Here is a 26,645-nt window from a genome sequence, read left to right on the forward strand (position 1 = left end):
GGCTTGCATCCCAGGTTGCTTGCATCCCAGGTTGCTAAGGGAATTGGGGGAGGAGATAGCGGAAGGGCTTGCCATAATTTTCCAATCTTCACTAGATGCAGGGGAGGTGCCTGAGGATTGGAAAGTGGCAAATGTGACACCATTGTTCAAGAAAGGGTGTAAGGACAATCCTAGTAACTACAGGCCAGTCAGTTTAACATCCGTGGTGGGTAAACTTTTAGAAACAATAATCAAGAAAAAAATTAATGGGCACTTGGAGAGGTTTAAGCTAATTAAGGAGAGCCAACACAGATTTGTAAAGGTCAGATCATGTTTGACTAATCTAATTGAATTTTTTGATGAAGTAACAGAGAGGATTGATGAAGGGAATGCAATGGATGTTGTCTACATGGATTTTTGGAAGGCGTTTGACAAAGTACCACATAGAAGGCTGGTTAAGAAAAGTGTGGCTCATGGAATAGGTGGGTCAGTGGCAGCTTGGATAAGGAATTGTCTTAAGGACAGAAAACAGCGAGTTGTGGTAAATGACTGTTTTTCAGACTGGAGGATGGTAGACAGTGGTGTTCCCCAATGGTCAGTGCTGGGGCCACTGCTTTTTTTGATATATATAAATGACCTGGATATTGGAATACAGAGTAGAATTTCTAAATTTGTCGATGACACAAAACTTGGGGGGTGGCAAACAGTGAGGATGATACCAATAGACTGCAACAGAGCATAGAAAGGCTAGCAGAATGGGCAGACAAGTGACAGATGGAATTTAATACAGAGAAGTGTGAGGTGATACATTTTGGCAGAAGAAACAGGGAGAGGCAATATACACTTAATGGCACAGTTTTAAAGAGTGTGCAGGGACAGAGGTAGCTGGGAGTTAATGTGCATAGGTCCCTGAAGGTGGCAGAACATATTGAGAGAGTGGTTAACAAAGCATATGGGATCTTGGGCTTCATAAATAGAGGTATTGAGTACAAAAGTAGAGAAGTTATGCTGAACCTTTATAAAGCACTGGTTAGGCCACAACTGTAGTATTGCATCCAGTTCTGGTCACCACACTTTAGGAAGGATGTGAAGGCCCTTGAGAGGGTGCAGAGGAGATTTACCAGAATGGTTCCAGGGATTGGGGATCTTAGCTACAAGGGCAGATTGGAGAAGCTAGATTTGTTTTCATTAGAGCAAAGGAGGTTGAGGGGCGATTTGATAGAGGTGTACAAGATTATGACGGGTTTGGATAGGCTAGACGGGGAAAGGCTATTCCTACTAGTTGATGGTACATGGACTAGGGGACACAGATTTAAGGTTCTGGGCAAGAGATACTGGGGGATGTGAGGAAAATCTTTTTTACGCAGCGAGTGGTGAGGACCTGGAATTCGCTGCTGACAGAAGTGGTGGAAGCGGAGACACTCAGAGGCCTAGAAATTGGGTATAGCCCCGCTTGAGGCGTTAGAAGTGGCGCTGCGCAAATTTTATAGCCAGACGAAACTTATCGCTGCCTGGCGCGATATTGGGCTGCATCGCCCCCAAAGGGGATTAAGGTGCGAATTCAGACATTGCATGGGGCTCCTAAGGCACAAAAGTTCAGGTGCTACCCAATATCGGCGCGGACGGGCGCAGCGCAGGTGATCTCAATTACCGAAAACCACGAGACTTCCAGGCGCCGGCCGGCTCTTAAAGGGGTGGGTCAGTCAGCCTGAGCTGCCACACTCAATGCCCTGTAGGCCTCAGAATCGGCGCTCACCCTTCTCTGGCGCAAAAAACTTGGTGAGGATGGAGAAGGTGAGACAGAGAGCAGAGCGCTTCAGCACTGAGGCTCTGGACCAGTTGGTGTCCGCAGTGGAGCGCCGTCGAGATGTTCTGTATCCTGACAATGGCAGGAGGCCGAATCAAAAGGATTACCGGCGATCTTGGAGGGAGGTTTCTCTGAAGGTCAACTCCAGCAGTATGGCGACCAGGAGCCCTGTTCAGTGCAGGAAGAAATTCAACGACCTCACTCGGGTCGTTAGGGTGAGTGTTGTTTATGCAAACTTCTGATTCCCTCCATCTGCACCTGACTTCGAACACCCTGTTGCCATGATGCCCCAATGGCCATCTGTCAGCAAGCACCCATGGCCCTTTCTGGGCACACACATGGACATTTGACTCAAGGCCACATGTAAGGGCTCTTGCACCATGGGGGGCATGAGATGATCTCTCAAGGCCTCATGTAAGGGCTCTTGCACCATGGGGGGCATGAGATGATCTCTCAAGGCCTCATGTTACAGAACTTCCCCTTCTTTCCCCTGCAGTCCAAGCTGGCAGCGATGCGAAAGGACCAGCTTCGAACCGGTGGCGGGCCTCCACAAGTCGTCACTCTCACGGATCTCGAGGAGAGAGTGCACCAGATTCTTGGAGGACGTCTGAGTGGTCCTGTTACCACTGCAGCTGCCGACCCCATTCTCGACAGCGAGGGTAAGGCTCTCACATTTTTCAGCTGTTTCCTTCCACTTGGTCCCCCCGCCAGCATGCTTCCTCAGTGTGCAGCCATGTCAGAGCCTTGCCGCAATCTGGCATGCCTTGCCGCCAACCTGTCCTTTTGCTAAAGCCACTCTTCCACCTCCCTGCTTTCAGATGATTCATCACCAACTCGGGATCAATGCCCTGAAGCTGCCAGTGCCAGTGCCTCCGGAGGCGAGGATCAGGAGGAAGCCGGAGCATCCGTTCCATCTCAGGGGAGCATACACATCTGCAGACTGGGGATAGTAGTTCCCTGGAGGGGAGGGGGGGGGGCTCTGATGATGAGCCAGTTGCCGGGACAAGCGGCATGCAGCAACGCAAGGGGGGTTGGCAAGTTCGGCCACCGGCTCCCCGGAGGGCAAGGCAGGGAGTGATGACTGCTGCACAGTGTGCAGAGGAGGTGTGTCGCCTGGCTGAAATGAGCACCCAGGCCCGGCTCAGGCACACTGAGCTGATGGCTGCAGTGGGGAGGATGCCTCAATCAATAGAAACACTGGCAAAGAGTGTGTTGGACTTCGGGGCAACAATGGAGAGGACTCTCCAGGGCTTCGGGGCAGCCATGGAGAGGACTGTCCAGGGCTTCGAGGCCGCTATGGAAAGGACTGTTCAGGGCTTCGGACAATCCCTGGAAAGGTCTGTCCAGGGCTTGTCCGAGGCAGTGGAATGGACTGCTCCGGCCTTGTCCGAAGCAATGGAAAGAACTGTCCAGGGCTTCTCCGAAGCACTGGCACCTGCCAAACAGGTCCTCACTGCTGCCACGCAGTCACTTGCCGGCCTCGTCCACACCCAGATTGAGGCAACGCGAACTCTCACTGCAGCCACCCTATCTGCATCAGCTAGGATCACCCCGGGCCCTTCCAGTCCCATACAAGGCCAGGAATCAGTGGAGCATGCGATTGTGGTGGATGAGCCGAACCGGTCCCCTCAGAGAGCCAGTGTGTCGTCCGACCATGGTGCAGGTGTCCTCTTTCGGCAGGTGACCATTACACATGCCAGCGCTGGTACGTCTGCAGTGCAGCTGGCACCACCTGCAGGGCACACTGCTTCCAGCCATGCTCAGATCAAGCAGCCTGCATCCGCACCCTCCAAGACCAGAGGTCGGCCAGGCCGTCCCTCAGGGGCTTCTGTGCTTCCACACAGTCAGCAGGCGTCCCCCAGCCTTGACCCCGCCATTGGGGTTCAATTACGTAGGAGCAGCAGAGAGGGAAGGGGCCGACCGCGAAAGAGAAGTCGTTCTCCATCAAGGGGCCAGCAATAGAGGGAGGTGCTGAGACGTTTCTTTGGCCAAATTCAAGGACACCCTCACCTGTTGTAATTGTTGGAAATGGTTTGTTTAGTTTTGCGGCTTTGCCGAAGAGTTAACTGTTATTTTGTTAGTTATGGTTTCTGTTGACTTGACGTTGTTTTGCTGTAATGAAAGACTTTTGTGACAATAAAGAAAAGTTTTAATGTGCTATGGTACACGTGACTATTTACAGTGATGCTGGCCTTCAGAGGCTTTCAAAGATCCAAAGTGCGCAGGAGTAAAGACACCCATCATTCCGCCAGAGGGGCCTCGAAACGAGTCCTGATGAGCCTCTGACGGATGGCTCTTCCACTTTCAGGAGCCCTTCCATCTTCCTCCTCCTCCTCGTCTGCATGCTCCTCCTCCTCCTCCGCCTGCTTTTCCTCCTCCTCCTCCTCCTCGTCCGCCTGCTCTGCTGGACGTTGAGGGACAGCTGGAATTGGCTGGGTGCGTCGAATCGCCAAGTTGTGGAGCATGCAGCAGACGACGACCATGTGACCCACTTGCTCCGGCGAGTACTGCAGGGCTCCCCTCGAATGGTCCAGACAGCGGAAATGCTGTTTGAGCACACCAATAGTGTGCTCTACAATGTTCCTGGTTGCCTGATGGCTGCTGTTGAACAGCTCTTCTGCTGGGGTGGCGGCCAGATGGAGTGGTGTCATCAGCCATGGGCAGAGAGGATAGCCCTTGTCCCCAATAAGCCAGCCTCATGGTCGAGCCGGCCCCTCAAAAAGGTCACAAATTGAGGTCTGCCGCAGGATAAAGGCATCGTGGCTGCTCCCTGGGAATTGGGCGTTGACTGCCATGATGATTTGGCGGTGGTCACAGACCAGCTGCACGTTGAGGGAGTGGAACCCCTTGCGGTTGCGGAAGTCCTCAGGATTCTGGAATGGCACCCTCAAAGCCACGTGTGTGCAGTCAATCACCCCCTGCACCATGGGGAAGTCCGCAATAGCAGCGAAGTCCTGCGCGCGCTCTGCCTGCTTCTCCAGGGTCAGAGGGAAGGTGATGAATTGATGCCTTCGTCTATAAAGGGCAGCTGTAACTTGCCGGAAGCAACAGTGGACTGCAAACTGAGAGATATTCACAATGTCCCCAGTGGCTGACTGAAAGGATCCGGTGGCATTGAAATTGAGGGCAACAGTCAGTTTTACGGCCACCGACAGAGAGGTCCTGCACCGTAGACGCGGCTGCAGATCCTCAGCAAGCAGGCGGCACAGCTCAGTAACAACGTCTCTCCCGAATCGGAGCCTTCACACACACTGCTCCTCCGACATGTCAAGGTGTGACACCTGCTGCCTAAAGACCCTCGCAGCATACCCTCGGATTGGCTGACCTCCATTGCCCCTCCTCCTTCTGGCCAATCCCAGCCCTCTCTCCCGCCGTCTCTCTGCCCCTTCACAGTGTTCGGCCATGAGGCCGTTGCCCTCCAAAGCAGCTCCCATTCCAATGCCAGTTGGTCAAAACGCTGTTAGGTGTAGTGCTCCAACTGCTCCAGACAGGTTTGAAGGTCCCAAGTACTCTAATGCTAAATTCCAAAAACTCTGCTCCACAGTAGCTCACCAACTCTCTTAGCAACGATCGCAATGAACAGGCCAAGTGGCTGCAGCTTTTATACTAGAGCTGTCCCCTTTAAATAGCGCCCCCCGACTCCGAGAAGGGCCTGCTAACGTTCCTTCGAACTGTCACTAACAGCGCTAGGCATAAAGGTTCCGGGCGCCACCCAATATCCGGTCAGGGGCGCCTAAAAGGCATTGCACACTGAAATGACATCATGATCTGCTTGCGCACGCGGGCGCGCGCAAACACTTAGCGCAGGCGTTAAATGTATAGTCAATATGGGAGTTGTCACTATCTTCATTGCGCCCGCCCCAACATTGGGTTATGCCCCAATTCTTGGGCTCTTTAGGCGCTAACCGCTGGCGCTACCAACCGAATTTCTAGGCCTCAATGTTTTCAAGGGGAGACTGGATAGGCACTTGAGGGAAATAAACTTGCAGGGCTATGGGGATAGAGCGGGGGAATGGGACTAACTGGATTGCTCTACAGAGAGCCAGCATGGACTCAATGGGCCGAATGGCCTCCTTCTGTGCTATTATAACTCTATCAATTAGATGCTAATGTTCTCAATCAAGGATTAGCTGACATATCATAAGACAATTTGCACCTCTCCAACAACCACCAGGCACTGAATCCTTACTTACCCATATTGAGGTTTCATAGTTAAATCCATTAAATTATTAAGGATTATACTAATCCATGCCTGTCACAATCTCTCTCCCTATCAGAGATTAGAAGAATACATTACTGTCAAGTGGCTGCATACCACCTCCCAACTAGGTTGCTGGAGAACAGATAAGCAGTTGTCCTACAAGCCACTCTCAATTAGGAGATAATAATTTATAGATTAACGAGAAACATGGGCTGAATTAATTGTCAGCAGAAACAAACATTGTATGAATCAGATGCTTCTTGCTACTCTGCCAGAAAAAGAAGGCTGCTTATTGGCCATGCACTATAATGGCTGCAACACTTGGTGAGAATTTAGTCAAAAGTATCTGGGTTATTAACCAATTTTAGTTACTTTAAGTTTGGAATTTGCCTGAACACTTGTTAATGATGTCAGGATGCTGTGGATTTCAGACCTGAAACTCCAGGCTGCTGGTTCCAACATTTAGGACAGCATTACAAGAGTACAACAAAAGGCAAGCAACTAATATTCATCAGTCCAGTCTATACAGCGATAGAGTTTTGTTACAACATTCTTTGAAAAGACACCAAGGTTCTTGTACTGTTCATTTCATAGTGGAGTAGGAATAAGAAAAGGTGCACAAGGTACTGGCTGCACCTCTTGAGAAAATTCCCCGCCCAACCCATCAATATCTCGTTCGTACAAAGCAACAATGGGTGGGGGGGGGGGGCGCGGATGGATTGAGAGTGTTGCGGGGGGGGTTGCGGGTTGAGAAAGGGGTTGTACCAGACCAACTTGGCACAAGCTGGCAAAAAAAGTGACTGGCAGTTAAATTTTTCCTGACACTACAGTAAACAAGTACAGTGGAAATAACTCCCTCGCTATCCCAGCAATCTCATCACCTTGGTGGTATTCTGGGCAGTCCAGATGTATAAAAACAGCTGTAGAATTAGCCAATATACAGGGGTAAAATTTCTACAGGGATTCTCGCCAATCTTCTGCCATAACTTTGGTGGGAGACTGGCAGAAACTCCGACAAAATGGCCACGCATCCCGTTATGTCCAGGATTTTTGCTGATCTTCTGCCGAAGTTACATTGGGAGATCAGGAGAATCCCTGTTGAAATTTTACCCCACATTTGTTTTATTCCTGTCTTTTGATTCACTGCCACTTCTCTTCTAGGAACCCAAGTGTTGAAGTTGTTCTGTTTCTCTTGGTTGCGATTTTTGGTTGCTTCGTTCTTCACTGTTGAACCTTTTCCTTTATTTGCGATCTGCTATTCCCTTCAGTACGTTCAGGATTTTGTAACCTTCAGAATATGATTCCAGTTCCAAAGAAGTTTCCGCACCCGCCATGTTAATGTGTCTTTTTCTCTTTAGAGATGCTGGTGGAAATGTTGGGTTTTCCACAATTTTGGCTTTTTATCAAACAGCTGTTTGCTTTTAGTTGGATGGCCTATTGAAGAAAGAGTTCAAACACTCTAACACAGAATCTGCGTCTCAGCATCATTTTTTATGGCAAGGGCAAAAAGTTTCACAGGCTATTAGTCATTTTCCTTTATCGACAAGAAATGTGAAAACTCTGGACACTGCCAGTTTGGAACAGACCTTTGAAGGTTAATAATCAGAGAAATATGATTTGAATTACACAGAATACCAATTAGATTCCATGGGTTTTTCATGTTATACTATGTGGCGGGGGGGGAAACTCCATCAATGAAAATTCTTATTTCCTATAATGGCCCAGAACTTGGTGTCGGGGGCTTGCCGCGCGTGCAAGCCCCCGATCTGCACTCACCCTGCGCGCTGACATCTGAAGCCCGGGCCTGCTTGCATTTCCTGTCACAGGCCCGGTTCAGGTGTCAGCGCGCAGTGCTTACCTGATCCAGCGGCGTAGTTAGTGTGATGTGCCGGCTGGGATCAGGTGAGCACTGTACAACCAATCAGGGGAGGGGAAGGTTCATTCATGAGTTTGAGAGTAAGAACTGTCAAACTCATGACAACTACAGGGGCCCAAAACACTATTTAAACTTTAAATAAAAATTTAAAAAACATCCCAATCATTAAATTAAGTATAAATAAGTTTTAAAAAATAATTTAAACAATAATTTTTATTTTTGAAAAAAATAAATTTTTAATAAAAGGGGTCTAAAACTAAACTTACCTTATTGTAGATTCTTTAACATAATAAACCTGTGGAAAAAAAAATTCTAAATTGCACTAAAACACCACTTACCTGTAAAAATAAATACTTATGTGTGCTTTTTACAAGCGTAAAGACCGTAGGCCTTTACACATGCGCAAATCCCCCAAAACAGAGGAAATCCAAGGCGCACGCGCTGCCCCCTACAGCGCACGCGCTAGCCTCTTCAACTCTTGGGTTAGAGGAGAGGAAATGCCGGTTTTCAGCGCATGCGCTGTGCATGCCGAAAAACGGCATTTCCTCCGGCCAGACGCGTGAGTACCCCTTCCGTACTCACGCGTTTGGGGAGGAATTACTGCCCCATTAAGCTATGTTTGGGTATCACTCCGCTCAACAATTGCCTTTGACTGAAGTTGATTGCAGCTTACAATAAACTGTCCATCCAGTGATAGCTAATCTCCTTTTTTCAATTCACACGAGGGCAGCAGAATATTAAAAATGGTCCGTGCGTTTAGCCAAGAATCTGAGGTTATTTTTATCTTGTGGCATTTCAAATATTAGCAAGAAAAGACTGCAGAGGAGCAAATGCGCTCTGGTAGTAAGTGTTTGCTCAACTACATCGAGAGCATTGAAAAAATTAGATCTTCTGCACATAATTAGAATCCTATTCTCACAAATACCCACCCCCCCAGAAAGATATTCCAATGATTTGGAGGTAAAATCTTTGATTCTGAGCCATATGGACCATGATTTTTCTCTGGTCTGTGTTAAATTAGTTGATCTCAGTGCAGGATTGAACAGGAGACAAATGACCACAGTACCACATCATGGAAAGGAAAATCATCAGACCTCCCACCTCTCATCACTGTACAGCAACTGGAGCAGCACTGTTCCAGCAACCTACTGGAAGTCTACATGTGTGCCCACCAGGTGAGGACCTGGTGTCTTCAGCTTTGACGTAATTTGCAATCAGATAACCTGCCAGTCAGATGCCTGTCGAAGGTTACGCATGAAAAATGGCCACTTGGCTGAGGTACTGGAGGGTGACCACTGCTAACGAAACCATACCCCAGCGAAGGACCTTCTTCAGGACAGAGAGGGAGGGGAAATTGGAAAGAAACAATACCACTAAGGCCCAATATAACCTTATCCAATTATTCCTATGCAGGGATTGTGAAGGAATAAGCCATATAACCTATTCAGAAAAATACACCACCTTATGAAAGAATTCTGGAATTCTTAAAACATGACAAACTGGGTTTGGAAATTTAGAAACCTAACTATGAAATAGCTACGAAAGCATTCTGGCTATTGAGATAAGATAGTTGTTGACCCTGAATAAATAACCTTATTGAAACAGAAGGTTAAGGGCTCTGACAGGCTGAACTTTTTGGAATGAAACAATGGTTCACCCTGGATAAGGTGCTCCAATTTACACTTCGTAAAGAAGCACATAAAGTAAGGAACATCTGCCCTCGTAAAGATGACAAAGTAAGAAACACCTGCTGTCACACCGTTTTTTATATGGTAAACTTAGAACACCTCTGTAGTGTATGTGCCTTTAAGAGCCCCATGTGTACTGTAATGCCGGTAATGGCCACTCGGGCTATATAAGCCTGTATATTGTGTTGTATCCGTTAGTTCCCCTCCAGACTTTGTTTAGTAAACACCTATCAAACCAACTCCTGTCTTCAGTGTCTCTATCAACACACAGACACAACAGTGGCGACGAAGTGGAAACGGACTTACCTGCAATTCGGCAGCACCTCAAGGACATCGATTCCTCTGGCGTCCAGAAGAATCAAGAAAGTGAAAGAAGCTTTGGTTTCACCAGCTGGCCAAGCTGGTGGCAGGTACTGCGCTAATCCTTCCTGGGCGTCAGGCTGGGGCTCCAGCGGCTGGCTCTACAGCTGGGCCAAGCAGCGAAATCGGAGGCAAGCAGTAACAGACGGGGAGGGAGCACTCGGGAGACGGCCGGCGCTGCAAGCAGGTCGGCGTTCAGACCTAGAGAGAAAGTCCGGCGGGAACGAGTCTCCAACTGTAAATAAATAAATAAAAAAAGAACGGAAACCGCGGGAAGCAGCGTTGTCATCGGCAGCAGCGGTGGGAAAGTGCGGGAAGCGCCATATCTTTTCTGCAGAAAAGAAAGAAAAGCGCGGGAAGCACCATATCTTTTCTAAGATGCCTAAGTCTGGCAATAGTGATGCTTTTGATAACGAGATAGAGGATTGGACCACATATGTGGAAAGAGTGGAGGTATATTGCACTGCAAATGGAATAGAAGATGAAAAAAAAGCTTCAGAGGTAAGAAGGTAAGAGCCCATGGAATCCAGGGTGCCTTGGCACATTGGATACAAAACTGGCTTAGTGGCAGAAGGCAGAGGGTGATGGTCGAAGGTTGTTTTTGTGACTGGAAGCCTGTGGCCAGTGGGGTACCACAGGGATCGGTGCTGGGTCCCTTGCTGTTTGTGGTCTACATTAATGACTTGGATATGAATGTAAAAGGTATGATCAGTAAGTTCGCGGATGATACAAAAATTGGTAGGGTGGTAAATAGCGAGGAGGGTAGCCTCAGTCTGCAGGACGATATAGATGGGTTGGTCAGATGGGCGGAACAGTGGCAAATGGAATTTAACCCGGAAAAGTGCGAGGTGATGCACTTTGGGGGGACTAACAAGGCAAGGGAATACACAATGAATGGTAAGACCCTAGGCAAGACGGAGGGTCAGAGGGATCTGGGTGTGCAAGTACACAGATCCCTGAAGGCAGCGGAACAGGTGGATAAGGTGGTAAAAAAGGCATATGGGATACTTGCCTTCATTAGCCGAGGCATTGAATATAAGAGCAAGGAGGTTATGATGGAGCTGTATAAAACACTGGTTAGGCCACAGCTGGAATACTGTGTGCAGTTCTGGTCGCCACACTACAGGAAGGATGTGATCGCGTTGGAGAGGGTGCAGAGGAGGTTCACCAGGATGTTACCAGGGCTGGAGCGCTTCAGCTATGAAGAGAGACTGGGCAGATTGGGTTTGTTTTCCTTGGAGCAGAGGAGACTGAGGGGGGACATGATTGAGGTGTACAAAATTATGAGGGGCATAGATAGGATGGATGCTGAGGAGCTTTTTCCCTTAGTAGAAGGGTCAATAACTAGGGGGCATAGATTCAAGGTAAAGGGCGGGAGGTTTAGAGGGGATTTGAGAAATAACTTTTTCACCCAGAGGGTGGTTGGAGTCTGGAACTCACTGCCTGAAAGGGTTGTGGAGGCAGTAACCCTCACAACATTTAAGAAGCATTTGGATGAGCACTTGAAATGCCATAGCATACAAGGCTACGGACCAAATGCTGGAATATGGGATTAGATTAGACAGGGCTTGATGGCCGGCGCGGACACGATGGGCCGAAGGGCCTCTATCCGTGCTGTATAACTCTATGACTCTATGACTCTAGTACTGCTAAATCTAATGGGCGCAAAGACATACGGGCTGTTACGAAATTTAATCACTCCAGCCAAACCAAAGAACAAGAATTTTAAAGAAATTGTTGATACCCTACAGGAGCACTTAAACCCAACACCGCTGCTGATAGCGGAACGATTCAAATTCTTCAAGAGAAATCAACACAAGAATGAAAGTAACACTGATTACCGCACCGAATTAAGAAAGCTATCAAAACACTACCAATTCGGGGCAGGACTAGCAGATTATCTTTGAGACAAATTCGTCTGCGGTCTCTTAAGTGAAGGAACACAGAAAAGGCTGCTTTCTGAAAAGGATTTAACACTGGACGAGGCTTTCAGTATGGCTGTATCATATGAAGCAGCCACAAGAGGAGCTGCAGAGATACAACAAAAGACACAGGACTTCGGCACCCATGAAATGACACAGGGTTTCAAGAGATGTTATCGCTGCGGCAGATCCACCCATGACCCGAGAGACTGCTGGTTCAAGGACAAAGCATGCAGGCAATGCGGAAAGATTGGACACATTGCACAGGTATGCCGATCTGGACAAAATAAATCCACAGACAGGAAAAAAAAAATCAATAAAGAAAAGTACAGAAAGGTACAAATGATGACGGACAGTAGCTCCGAAGACCAGAAGAGCGATAGCGACTCTGAAAACAAGAGACTAAGCTGTCTCAAATTATATAATGTACTTGCCAAAGATGATTACCAGACCATTTGGGTTACCCTCACGATAGCAGGGTCCCCAGTTAAAATGGAGCTAGATACAGGATCAGCTCTGACCATCATAAATCGACGGGATTACGAGCGGCTATTTCCGCATATACCTTTAAAAGACACATCCATTATCTTGAAAACATATACGGGGCAGAAAGTATACCCCAAAGGAAAAATAAGGGTGCCTGTTGTATACAACGGCAAGGAAATACAAAAGTTGTATTTATACATTCTACAAGATGGTGGCCCACCGCTGTTGGGACGTGAATGGATCAGGAAAATACGTTTAGACTGGCACTCCATTCAGGCACTGACGGTGACCAGTAAGAAAAAAAACGATGATGACGTCATACCTGAACGATTAAAAGACATCTTGGCCAACGCCAAAGAAGTGTTTCAAGAGAAACTAGGAACCTTGAAAGGCATCACCGCCTCAATAAAAGTGGAAGATGCAGCAATTCCCAAGTTTTTTAAAGCAAGACCGGTGCCATACGCAATTCGTCCAGCAGTCGAGGCAGAGCTGGAGAATTTGGAAAATGCAGGCGTATTATCCAAAATAGATTGGAGCGAGTGGGCAACACCCATCGTTCCAGTCATGAAGAAAGCATTGAATAATGATAAATCTGAAGAACAGAGAAAAATTCGCATCTGTGGAGACTTCAAGGTGACTGTAAACCCGGTCCTTCACATGGTACAGTATCCTCTTCCGAGGATAGAAGATATTTTCGCCTCACTATCTGGAGGGAAACGTTTCACCAAAATTGACTTGGCACAGGCATATCTACAGATGGAGGTTGAAGAGGCTTCTAAAAAATATCTCACAATAAATACACACAAAGGTCTGTACCAGTACAATCGACTGGTTTTCGGAGTAGCATCCGCTCCAGCTATCTGCCAAAGAGCTATGGAGCAAGTCCTCCAAGGGATTCCGGGGACTCAATGCTACCTAAACGACATCCTTGTAACAGGAGAAAACGACAATGAGCACCTTGCCAATTTGGAGCAGGTGCTCACTAGGCTGAGAGAACGGGGCCTACGAGCAAATCGCCCCAAGTGCGAATTTTTCCAAAATCAAATATCATATTGTGGCCACATAATTAATAAGGAAGGGTTGCATAAGTCACCTGAAAAAATTGAAGCGGTCATAAAAGCCCCAGCACCTGAAAATGTTTCACAATTAAGGTCGTTCCTGGGATTAATAAATTACTATCATAAATTTTTACCGAACTTATCAACTCTTCTACACCCTCTTAATGAACTGCTACAAACAGGAGTAATTTGGAAATGGAGCGAAGACTGTAAACGTGCCTTCCATAAATGCAAAGACTTAATCACGTCCAAAGAAGTTTTGGCTCATTACAACCCATCACTGCCAATCAGACTAGCGTGCGATGCATCCCCTTACAGCATAGGAGCAGTATTATCGCATAAATTCCCTGATGGCTCGGAACGGCCGATAGCTTTTGCGTCACGCTCATTGAACTCAGCTGAGCGTAACTATGCCCAAATCAACAGGGAAGCACTCAGCCTGGTATGGGGAGTGAAGAAATTCAACCATTATCTACATGGACAAAAATTTACCTTGTTGACTGACCATCAACCCCTCATCTCCATATTCAACCCTAAAAAGGGTGTTCCCATTATGACAGCGCAAAGGCTACAGAGGTGGTCCCTTTTTCTAGGGGCACACCAATACAACATAGAATACAAAGGATCAAAACAGCATGGGAATGCTGATGGTTTATCGCGCCTACCGTTGCCAATGGTAGAAGAGACACCTACAGTAGACCCAGTGGAGATGTTCCACTCAACCATATTGGAATGTCTACCAATAACAAATTCTGCCATTGAAAAGGAAACGAGAAATGACCCGACTCTCTCACGAGTCTACGACTTAACGGTGAAGGGATGGCCAGCACATGGCGAACCACTGTTGCCAGCATTCTCGCAAAGAAGAGAACAGCTGTCAGTATGCCGAGGAACCTTGATGTGTGGATCCAGAGTGGTGATTCCACCCAAACTCCAGGATAAAGTGCTAAAGGAGCTTCACGAGGGGCATCTGGGTGGAGTGAAAATGAAGAACCTAGCCAGAGCGTTTGTATGGTGGCCAGGTATCGATGGAGACATAGAAGAAATGCCCAAGAGCTGCCTAGGATGCCAGAAGGTCCAAAACGCTCCACCCCAAGCCCCTCTACATCCATGGGAGTGGCCCTCATCCCCCTGGCAAAGGGTACACATCGACTTTGCTGGTCCATTTATGGACTCAATGTTCTTAATTGCGGTTGATGCACACTCCAAGTGGCTGGAGGTAATAAAGATGTCCTCCACCACCACGGAAAAAACCATCACAGTATTAAGGACCATATTTGCCAGGAATGGGCTGCCGTAACAGATCTGTTCTGATAATGGACCGCAATTTGTGTCCGAAGAATTCAGGAAGTTCTTAAAAAACAATGGGGTTAAGCACTACACGTCCGCCCCATACCATCCCGCCACCAATGGGTTGGCTGAAAGGTTTGTCCAGACCTTCAAGAAGGCCATAAAGGCCATGGGTAATGAAGACATAAAACTTCAGCACAAGGTGGATAACTTCTTGTTCGCATACAGGAATGCAACACATATGGTTACAAACCAAACTCCCGCCATGATGTTCTTCAATAGAAGCCTAAGATGCCGGCTGGATTTGATCAAGCCCAACATCAGAAGGGACGTGGAGAACCGGCAATTTCAAGGCATGAATGAAAGGCCAACTAGAACCTTCCAGATAGGTCAACAAGTTTTGGCCCGGGACTACCGTACCGAGAAATGGCAGCCTGGAACTATCTGCACACGACTAGGGCCGCTGATGTATACCGTGGACATCGGAGAAAGCATAATAAGGTGCCATGCTGACCAAATCATAGAGTCATCCGAAAAGGGACAACCTACACCACAACTCTATACGCCTAATGATGAAGTAGAGATACCCATATCTACCTCCGATCCGGTGATACTGGAACCCGATGAACCCGACACTGGCATTCAAGCCGAATCAGCCTTGCCAAAAGAACCTACTACACCACCAGAAACTACTACACCACCGAGGCGTTATCTGGACCGAGTCAGGAAGCCTCCAGAGAGACTGACTTATAATTAATTAACTGCAGCAATGTGTATATTATTTTTCTTATAACATGTAATTAATAATTACTTAAAATATTATGCACTGGTTAGCTAAAAGGGGAGGAATTGTAGTGTATGTGCCTTTAAGAGCCCCATGTGTACTGTAATGCCGGTAATGGCCACTCGGGCTATATAAGCCTGTATATTGTGTTGTATCCGTTAGTTCCCCTCCAGACTTTGTTTAGTAAACACCTATCAAACCAACTCCTGTCTTCAGTGTCTCTATCAACACACAGACACAACAACCTCGAGATGAGATATGAGTCTGGCAGAGGTCAGCAGAAAAATGACTAGAGATAATTACGTTACATCAGCAGAAAACCTTTAAAGGAAATACCACTGGAAAAGGGTATAAATATTGAACTCTCAAATGGGATAACAGATTTGCTTTAATCGGGCGAAGCGATTCTCGGCTTCAAAGGTGGCTCTGTAAGTCTCCAGCTCTTTGTACCTCGGGGATCAAAGATTTTTGATTTTGGTGGATATCCTGAATAGAACTTTAAGAACTGTAGCGAAGTTATGATTTGAAAGTAAGGTTCTCTGATAATAGGATTGTAAGTTTTCTCTTTTTGGAACTGTTAATGTTGCGATTGACTCACCAACTGTAAACTGCATGTCGGTTCTTTAATAAATCTATATATTTTTAGAATTGTCTCTCATAAGACTTCTGTATCAAAAACTCACGAACTCAATCTCTGTACACTCTTTGGTGAGGAGTTGCAGAATTCTGGGGGAGTTTTCCGGAACGTTACAGTCTAGCTAAACTTATTAAAAGTGCTATCTGGTGGACGGTAACATTTTCAGGTTGTTCCTTTCCTTTAGGGAGAGATAGTCCGGACCTTTAGACCCAATTAAGCGTCTTTAAGATTCAGCTACCTCAAACTTTAGTTGAAAGTGAATGTCTGAGGAATATGCCTGATCTGGGGTAGCCCTAAATGGGCTAGGACTAGTAATTATCCCTTCAGGATAAAGATAAAAAGTTTCCTTTAGACACCAGAGTGTTCCTTGAATTTGTGTGTACTGCATCATGAGCAGGTAATGGATATGGTTTAGTTTTAACACTTTTTCATCTACTGTCCCCTAGCAATCAGTATGGAAAGGTGTCTTGGTTCCCAGGTCTCTGCCAAGGCACTTTGTAACCAGAAGCTGGTAGACCAGCATGCAGGTAGAAAATCCATTGGTATATCTATTTGATTAGAATTTTACAGAACAATTCAGGTATTTCAAAAGGTCAATTTGTACGTGTTCAGGGATGGATTTTATATCTTAGGAACGATAGAAATTGTGGAATGAGAATAGACCACCTGGCATCAAGCGTGCACGATGCACAGACGCACCATCCACCTCAACATGGACTCGGCCCCATTCCTTTTGTCTCCCAAGGGAAAGGTTTGCAAAATTTCTCTGAACTCCCAGAGGTAACTCAAGAATATTGATCAAATCTCAGAATCTCCATAATTTAAACCCTGGTTGGCTGCTTTACTTGGACAACATTCCCAGTGTCTCAGGAAGCATAGAGTTCTGTGGAATATTCAATTATTTCTGTCTACTTTTGTCTCAAATCTTACATCAAGTTCCTAACCTATTAGGTTATGGTATGTTTTTTTAAGGAATTAATCAAAGCAGTATTACTATTTTGTAGATGTATTTTCCCACAGGCTCACAAAACAATAGCTGTAATGATAATGGAGACTTTAGGCAACCCTCTATTCCAATTGCCAATTGGAGTGTTGTCTTGGGATGTGGGCTCCTCGTCTCCTCTGTGCTGCAGGAGTAGGTGGCAAGCAGAAAACATGTCCTCTTGCACAAGGAATTGAAGGCCAGTTAACCACGTCCCTCTCAAGCCCCCTTTTAACAAGGTGGATCAAGAGCATCATGAGGAGGCCGAGGAGCTCGTTGTCTGCCTACCTGCCTGAATGGGGATGGGGAGATCTGAAAGAATGAATGTAGAGGGATAAAAATGTAAAAATATAAATGTCAGATTCAGTTCATTCTCACAGCTGTTCATCTGTCCAATATCAACAGAAGGACTTATATAGAGTCACTTACCTTCATTAAGAAGTCTCATTGACATCAAGGCCAAAGGATAAAGGCAAGGGAGAAAAACAAAAATAAAAACAGAAACTGCAGACGGAAAAGAAAATGGAAAGACAGAAGAAGAGCAAAATGTTTAGAACAAGTAGAGTTATGATATAAGCAGCATGTGTGGAACAATGTTAAAAACACACTGCACAACATTATGGAGTTATTCTCACTGACAAACACTGCACATATTCTTTTACAGTTAGATTAATGTCCAAGGCATATTAGAACATCATTTAACAGTTGTTGGGTAAACTAATCAAGGATACTAAAGTTAGGCAGTTAATACACACATTTCCGCACTGTGAAAGAGGTGTCTATTAACACGCCATTCTAGTTTTGGTTTTATTTTACTCCTGGCAAGCAATGCTGTGCTTCTTGTATCTGTATTAAAGTGCGTTACTGCAATTATTGGACATCTGAGGGGTGACTGAGCACAGAATATCAGTTGTTGGGAGAACATATTGTGAATTCAGGTGCAGAGGTCAGCAGGACCCGTAGGGTTCTCTGTTGATGACCACCAGGGCTTGCTGTGCTCCCTGGCTGAATTCCTGATATGTGCTCTCCACAGGCAAAGTGCCAGGTGGGGAGCACAAATTCGTAAAAATGAGCCCATTGGTGTAAGAACGTGCGTCTCCCGTAAAGAGAAAGGCAGAAAGTGGGTGGGGGTCTGGCCAACTCACCTTTTCCTCTAGATCTTTGATCTGCCGTTTCTGAACATCCGTTTTATCTTCCAGATCTCGTATTCTCTGAAAAAGCAAATGCAGACTGAGTGAAGCGGATCATGAACACCAAGCACTGCTGTCCAGTGCCAGCCAGTTACCATTACAAACCCGTCAAAATCCCTTTCCCTGGTTTAAACACGTTGGTTTTAAATTAGAAGTGCATTCCTTTTTAAGAATTATTATAATAATCTCATATTTTACACTGAAATTTTGTCATTCAACAGAGTTCAAAGGTACGGAGGGATATGCTGTTCATTAGAGTTTGAGAACAGGTCGATGGGAACTACAATACTGATTTTAGAAAATAGGATCTTCGGAACAGAAAATGGCTAGAAGGCCCAAGAAGCCTTTCTTGTTTTTTGGCTACTCTCAAACCCACTTTCTCTCCACACCGATCTGACCACTCGTGCTTCAGAAAAATGTCCATTTGTATCACTGAATCTATTTGTCAACCGTGGCTCAGTTGATGGCACTCTCGCCTGCATCAGAAGGTTGTGGGTTCATATCCCACTCCAGGATCCTGAGCACAAAATCCAGGCTGACACTCAGTGCAGTAACAAGTGTCATTACTGAGGGAGCGCTGCACTGGTCAGAGGTATTGTCTTTCGGATGAAATGTTAAACTGAGGCCCCGTCTGCTCTCTCTGGCAGATGTAAAAAAACAGAGCAGGGGCGTTGTCCCTGGTGTCTTGGTCAATATTTACCCCTCAGCCAACACCTAAAATGTTAACTCTGTTTCTCTCTGCACAGATGCTGCCTGGCCTGCTGTGTATTTCCAGCATTTTCTGTTTCTATTTCAGATTTCCAGCATCCGCAGTATTTTGCTGTTGTACCTAAAACAGATTATCTGGTCAATATCCCATTGCTCTTTATGGGAGCTTGCTGTGTGCAAATTGGCTCCTGCATTTTCTACATTACAACAGTAACTAGAACAACAACTTGTATTTATACAGCGCCTTTAACGTAGTAAAACGTCCCACGGCGCTGCACAGGAGTATTGTAAGACAAAAAATTTGACACTGAGCCACATAAGGATAAATTAGGGCAGGTGACCAAAAGCTTGGTCAAAGAGGTAGGTTTTAAGGAGCGTCTTAAAGGAGGAAAGTGAGGTAGTGAGGTGGAGAGGTTTAGGCAGGGAATTCCAGAGCTTAGGGCCTAGGCAACAGAAGGCACGGCCACTAAAGGTTGAGCGATTATAATCAGGGATACTCAAGAGGGCAGAATTAGAGGGGTGCAGATATCTCGGGGGGGTGTTGTGGGGCTGGAGGAGATTACAGAGATAGGAAGGAGTGAGGCCATGGAGGGATTTGAAAACAAATCTATACTGTAAAATGTACTTCATTGGCTGTGAAGCGTTTGGGATGTCCTGAGGCCATGGTTGGCGCTAGATAAATGCAAGTACTTTCTTTCTTTTCTACGACTTTCCATAGTAACTCACTCCATTCTAGACCAGGCCTATTTAAATCATCACGTCTGCATCCAGCCCCAAAAGTCATCGGGCTGGATTTTGTCAATGGGGCGGGCTGGGGTCGTGTCATCCGCTTTTTGTGTTATCCACCCGATTCCAAATCGATGTGGGAGATTGATGCAATTTTCACATAATTGGGCAATTGAGTACCAGCGTGTGGGAACCCATGGCCCAATTAGTTCTTTCAGTCTGAAACTCGCCTCCGATGACATCATCATTGCTGCTGCATTTAAGGTCTGCAAGAAGCCTTGCTTCTTCTGCAGACTGCCAACCTTTTGGCCTTTGCAGTGAGAGGGTCCTGGAGGCAGAATGAACAGTGGGAGACCTATGTTGCTCCCAGGTTTGATGACGTCGCCCTGCAAGCTTTGGTGGAGGGAGCAAGAGCTAGTAAGGAGGTGCACTTCCCTTCTTCAGGGAGGAAGAAGCCTCCCCAGCAAACGAAGGCTGTGTGGGTCCAGGTAGCCCAGGAGATGGACTCGTTGTCCCTCATGCGCAGAACCTGGCTTCAGTGTAGGAAGAGATTTCATGACCTTCTGCGCATTGGAAAAGTGAGTATGACTTTGCCATCACCCTCAATCTGATCCCCATTGCCTCTCCTCACCAGCACTCAGCTTTAGCAACCTCTTCCTCCACATCCCACTTGACACTGACATCCCTGCACCCTTACCCATTCCCTCTCTCTCTATGGTCACATTCACCTAACTATTCGACTATGCAGCCCTCACACTCCCTATCACTATGATACTATAGAAACAACTTACAAAACACAGGGAGGGCCCTTGGTCTTACCAACTCACTCCATCTTTGTCTCCTTCTAAGCATCTATGCTATGGATTCTCTACACTCACTCCTTCATTCTCACTCAAACTCCACTTGTCTCCCTCATTGCAGGAAAAGAGAGCTCACAATAAGAGGGAAAGAGTGAGGACAGGAGGAAGGCCACCCTCAGTAGCCCACCTCACCCCCTGGGAGGAGGCGGTCCTGGAGATTGTGGGACTGGAGGACGATGCGCAAGTGGGGGACGGACAGACAGGTGCATCAGAGAAAGCTGGTGACAGAATAGTTTTCCATCTCTCTCATTGACATTGCATGAGTCGCTGATAATGATTCTGAAGCTCTAACAGATGGACTTATGATCATCTGCAAGACGCAATGTGCATGTAACCTTGGCCTCACATCTCTGACTCTTCCCTTTACTCCCCCACAGGACCATCGCAAGCACCCGTCCCCACTATCCAGGAGGAACAGCCTGAGTCTCCAGACTCCTCAGAGGAAGCTGCAACATCTGAGGGAGCAGCATCAGCAGAATTCAGCCAACCCAGCACCAGTGCAGACACTCACACCTCGGTGGGTCCATCGCGAGATAGAGTAGTGTTGTCACCTGGTGTATCACAGCTGACAAGTGAGCATCAGCAGATTGTGGAGACAGGGACAGCAGTGGAGAGTCCTAGTCGGAGGGCGCAGGACTCTGCCAGCTCGGCTCAGCTGCATGTTGACCCTCTGCCTCTGGGTCCATCCATAAGATCAGAGGTGATGGAACTCCAGGAACAGATGCAGGAGTCTCTGGCAGGTTTTGTCTCCAGGGTCGCTGCGAGTGTGGAGCGAATGGAGGAGTCCATCGCGAACATGAGCAGAGCTTTTGTGGAGTCATTGGCGCATGAACGCAGCACCATGGAAAGTATGGCAATCTCCGTGGAAAGGCTGGCTACAGCATTGGAGGCAGTAAGTCGCCAGAGTGAGGAAAACATGGTGAGTGTTCAGAATAGACTGACCTCTCTGGAGGAGCGATGGTGAGCTATTGAACAGAGAAACCAGAGCTTCATGGAAGTCCTTCTGAATAGGACTGCCAGTGCAGATATGGGTCCCCATGGCCCCCCTGATGTGCAGCAAGGTGCTCTCAAGCCACTTGCAAGCGCTGAGGGGGACCTGACCCACGAGAGGGAAGTTGGTGACAGACATCAAGGAAGTTATGGCTCCTCTCCAAGTGCTCACACTTCCATGCCACTACAGAGCCTTCAGTCAGAGCCCCACCAGAGTCCCCACCCAACTGTGATTGGCGTCTCAACCCCTGCACAGCCGCAGGAGCAGCAGACTGTTGACGAGCCCTCACAGGTTCGCAACCCCAGAGGACTTCCACCAAAGGTGTCAAGACAGGAGCAGGAAGAAAGTGAGCAAGGGGCCTCCACATCTGCTGAAGCCACAGGGGAAGCACTACGTAGGAGCATGCGTAAGAGAAAGATACTGCACAAATAGTCACAATGGTAGTCACTTGGGTGAAATGTGTTTATTTTTAAAATGTCATCAGTTGGTTATTGTAAATTAAAGTTCTGATGGCAACTGTTGCAGTTGTGGCGTGTGTCATTTCACAAATGGGACTTCCACATTGAGGGCTTAGAATTACTTGCAATTGGCAGTATGGTGGTCAGAGTTCTAGGAATCATCTGGTTCTTGGCCATTGTTGATGCTCTGGTAAGAAGCTGCGAGGCAAAAGTGCTTGAATGGCTAGGCTAAGCAAATCTGGCCAAGATGAGTGCGTTCCTTGCATCCCAGGCAGTAATGTGGTCACGCGCTGGCGCCTTCTGGCCTGTGCAGCTTCAGCTGGGTGAGCATCAGCTTGGCACTCCTGTTGTTGCTGCTGCTGTTGGTGGTGCTGTTGTTCATGGTTCTGCTGCTGCCACGGCTGGTCTTCGTCCGAATCTGATGCCCAGGAGGAAAGGAAATAAATGGTTCCCATGCTTCTGGTATATGCCTCAGTTGAGGAAGCGCTCAGTCAAGGTGGGGAGAGGGGTTTCCCAGGAGGTCACACTGGAAATGGGTGTCAGGCTCCGAACTTCCACAGCTATGGTTATGCCTGCTAAAAGTTCTCCTAGACCTGAGACAACAAAGTCCTTCCACCTGCAAATGATGACTGATCAAATCTCCTTTTTAATGGTAGAGCTGCAGCTGATAGTCAGCAATCCAATTGTGCTCCCACCAGGCTTCACCGTCGTGTTTCAGAGGAGACGTGAATCACGTGGGAAACGTGTTAAAATCGGAAAGGCCTCTCAAAATGGGATTATAGAGGCAATTTAGTGGTTGTTAAGGGCCTGAAGGGCCTATCCCACCTCTTGGTGGCGGGACGGAGACGGGATTAGAAACCACGCATTTGGGAAAATTGCTTGGAGGCGGGATGGAGGCGGGGTCATGCCCGTCCGCCACTTTTTGCAATTTTAACACCCCACACGCCTCCATTCCCGCCTTCTCGGGCCTGGCAAAGTCCAGCCCACCAAGTCTGGACCACACATCTGCCTTTCCCTCCCACGGAGATTGTGCTCTCCCCACTTCTCGATTGACCACTCACCACTGCTCTGGATTCCCCTCTGCCACTTCTGCTTTCCTCATGGATCCAAAGTAGCTTGACTCGAAATCCTAATCTTGCAATCATTTGGCGCCCACAGCGAGGAGCCGGGAGAAGCGAATCAGAGGAAGAACAGTTCCTCGTATGAACTGGGTGCGTGGGAGGGAGGGAGTGAGGACGGCAGGATGGTAGTGTAAGTGGAGGCAAGTGGTTCAGTGTGGGTGGAAAAGAGCTTTTTGTAGAGAGTGGAACCCAGCAATCACTGGTCCCTGCTCCTTTTTCCTCTGCTTTGAATCCAGAAAAGAAATCTGCCTCAGATGCAAAGCAGAGGAGAATCAGCCCCTCAGTGCATTGTGGTTCTGCTCGAGTTCTCTACATACTCTTCATTTTCATATCTGTCTTAACTTTTGAAACCTTATTCTGGCTTTCTACCACAAGGAGGTGAATCAGAGTAATATGGATTGTCTTGTCCATCAATTCTCCCCTCAGCCCACCCCATATTTGTTTTGGAGGAGCTCCACCTTAACGTGGTATCTTCCATGGATAGCTTGGGTAAGGATTACCAAGTAGGGGAGTCACTGAGGTGAAGTAGTGGACAGTTAGAAAATTTAATAACATCAGGCAACAACAGAATGTTGTATCCACCAAGCAAACCAAGACCTGGCAAATTCAAGTTACTGCCACTAATTCATTTGATTTATGAAAAAAGCAGCATCTCTCTTTGCGTCTCTCTCTCTCTCTCATAAATATAACTCTATGCACCAATTACATTTACAATCTGTCCCATCTGTTTTTCTCATAAAATCTTATTGTTGGCAATAACATGCCATTCTGCTCGGAGGCCCAAGTCACAAGTGATGCACTCCAGGCAGACAGTGAAGCCTATCCAACAGCTTCAGGAGGCTGTTCAAAATGGCTCGCTGCATGGGTCCAAACCTGGCATGTGTGCAAAGTCCCTCACACTATTTGCTTATTTAAAGAGACAGTGCACATCAGAATGAAACTAAATCCGTTAAAAACTCTGGGACGAGCTTGTTGCTTCTTATTGTAAACGTTACACTGCCGACTCCAATACATTTTACTGGATTCAGCTGCATTGCTGAAATTCTGCTAATGTAAATAAAACCTAATTAATTATACTCACTCAGTCTTGATAGCAGTCCCTCATTTTAAATTAGCTGTTAAGTTCAGCTATTATTTGTACCAATTTTAAATAGACCCTGTTCAAATGTGGCAGAAGTAATGCTCTTTGCTTGGATGCGATGTGGTTGAGGGTATTTGTGTGTATGCTGAGCATGTTAACTTCTGTTTTTTTTGTAGGCAACAGCACAATTACTTTTTGACATCTGTGACCAACAGTATGGGCTGGATTTTTCCAACCTTGGCGGGTCCGTGGCGGGGGACGTCCATGGCGTGTGGGGACCCCGCATCTGTCTAGATCCCGGCCTCCAACATGATTTTCCGTTGATTGGGTTGCTTAAGCCCGCCCTGCGAGGTTCCCGGCCAATTAATAGCAAGCAGGTCTGATGATGTCATTTGATGACGCATCGTCAGCTGGTTTCCTTAAAGGGACCATGGCCACATTCATTTTGACAGTTGTGCTGTCAGAGTTCAGCAGCATTGAGGTGCTGCAAACACTGACAATCACTGCACAGAGGTGCACAGTTGCACCCAGGCACTCCCATTACTCCCTCCATATGCTTATGGAGGGAGTCACAGCACACAGGGAGGTTTTCTTCCCTTTCCATGGGCTAAGGCACCTCCCCAGCTCCCCAGGAGACCAGCGCAGCCTGGTTGCACATTACACAGGAGGGCACAAGCAGGGATCTTGTCAGGATGACCAGGCTGCAGTGGCGCAAACCTTTCAATGACCCCAGTAGATCATGAAACGTTACTGCAAAGCCACACTCAACCTCATCCTGCTGTGCCACTCATCACATCCCCATCATTCTGCCTTCCCTACCCTACTCCTGCACATCCTTACTCACACCAACTTAACTTACACCTCCACCCATCCCTCTCTATCTACGTTATCACTTCCACATCTAACTAGCCACCCCTCACACTCACCCTCATCTTTGTCCAATCACTCAAACTAACACACAAGGGTAGGCACTTGGCTGTTTTAGCCAATGTTCGTGTAAAGTTTCTGTTAATGTGTTGTCATGCACTGAAATCTTTATTTTCCAAACTTTGCCTTCTTGGACAGATTTGTGTGTACCTTTGGAAGTGTCTTAGTGAGTTTCAGTGAATGGTGAGATATAACATTCCCCCCTCCCCCCTCAGTGATGATGAGTGTGAAAGGAATGGCTAGGACATTGTAGGGATGCTTTATGGTGCTGATGTGGGGTGGTGCCAACCTGGTGCATCATGTGGGTGTACAGTGTTAAGTGAAGTAAATCTGGACATGGTGAGGCCATCGCTGGCCTCCCGGGCAGCAATGTTGTCAGGTACTGATGCCCTGTGTCCTGTGCAGCATCAGTTGATTGCGGGGAAGGTTGGTGTGGATGTTGGTGCTGCTGGTGTGCCTGGTGATGCTGGTGTTGGGACTGATCTTGTTGGGATTCTGAGGACCAAGGTGAGATAGTTTCAAGGGCACCGATGCTGATGGGATAGATGGTATGTGTGGTTGAGATGACAGAAGCAATCTGTCAGTGGTGAGAGAGGTAGTTCCAATGAGGTGACACTAGATAGAGAGTTTGCTCCAAACACTTGCAACCTGCGTAAAGGTCAATCTGTCTTCCAAATGCAGTAAGCAACAGCTTCTAACCTTGAAAAATAAAGACCTATGAAATGGGAGCTTTCATAGAACATTTGCAGCTGTCAGGTTAGTAAATCATTTCATGCTGACACAACACCCGACCTACTTACCTCACATGATCTCCACGCTCCGGGAAACTCGTGGAAAAGCTGGTAAACTGGTAAGTACATGGTAAAAACCTGCTTAACTACCTTTTAACAAGCTTTTAACGATCAAAATTGGCTGACCCGCCGCTTGGTGTTGGGTCTGTTCAGGAATGACAGACCCGACACTTGGGAAACTGACACGGAGGCGGGTTGACAGCGGGATACTAACCCACTGTCAATCTGTGTGATTTTGGCAGCAGACCCGCCTCTGTACCTGCACTCTGAGCGCTGGTAAAATCCCGGCCTATATGTTTGCTTGTCAGATGCTGTGACTGGGATAGCATTTATACCATTGATTGATCAAAAGATGATTCTGGAAGGTTATAGAAACATAGAAGATAGGAGCAGGAGTAGGCCATTCGGCCCCTCGAGCCTGCTCCGCCATTCAATACGATCATGGCTGATCATCCAAATTCAGTACCCTGTCCCTGCTTTCTCCCCATATCCCTTGATCCCTTTAGCCTTAAGAAATATATCTAACTCCTTCTTGAATATATTTAATGAATTGGTCTCAACTGTCTTCTGTGGTAGAGAATTACACAGGTTCACCACTCTCTGGGTGAAGAAATTCCTCCTCATCTCTGTCCTAAATGGCTTACCCCTTATCCTTAGACTGTGACCCCTGGTTCTGGACTCCCCCACCATCGGGAACATCCTTCCTGCATTTAGTCTGTCTA

At 47.1% G+C, this 26,645-nt stretch overlaps 1 protein-coding gene across 2 annotated transcripts in view; it reads right to left on the bottom strand.

Annotated features, from left to right (window-relative positions):
- jakmip2 (janus kinase and microtubule interacting protein 2) overlaps positions 1-26,645 on the bottom strand; it is a 439,655-nt gene that overhangs the window by 5,262 nt on the left and 407,748 nt on the right. Inside the window, exons 21-22 of one of the 2 annotated variants that reach the window (XM_085995144.1) lie at positions 18,216-18,281; positions 15,093-17,574 (exon numbers count right to left, since the gene is read on the bottom strand). In XM_085995144.1, the coding sequence (XP_085851270.1) occupies positions 17,524-17,574; positions 18,216-18,281 (117 nt within the window). In that variant the 3' untranslated portion in view covers positions 15,093-17,523. Of the gene's footprint in view, positions 1-15,092; positions 17,575-18,215; positions 18,282-26,645 lie in introns of those variants that run through there. The other variant, XM_085995146.1, reaches the window with a different exon arrangement.

This window comes from Somniosus microcephalus, chromosome 8 (genome assembly GCF_052327205.1).
Source record: "Somniosus microcephalus isolate GS21.2 chromosome 8, FLI_Smic_1.0, whole genome shotgun sequence".
Lineage (NCBI taxonomy): Eukaryota > Metazoa > Chordata > Chondrichthyes > Squaliformes > Somniosidae > Somniosus > Somniosus microcephalus.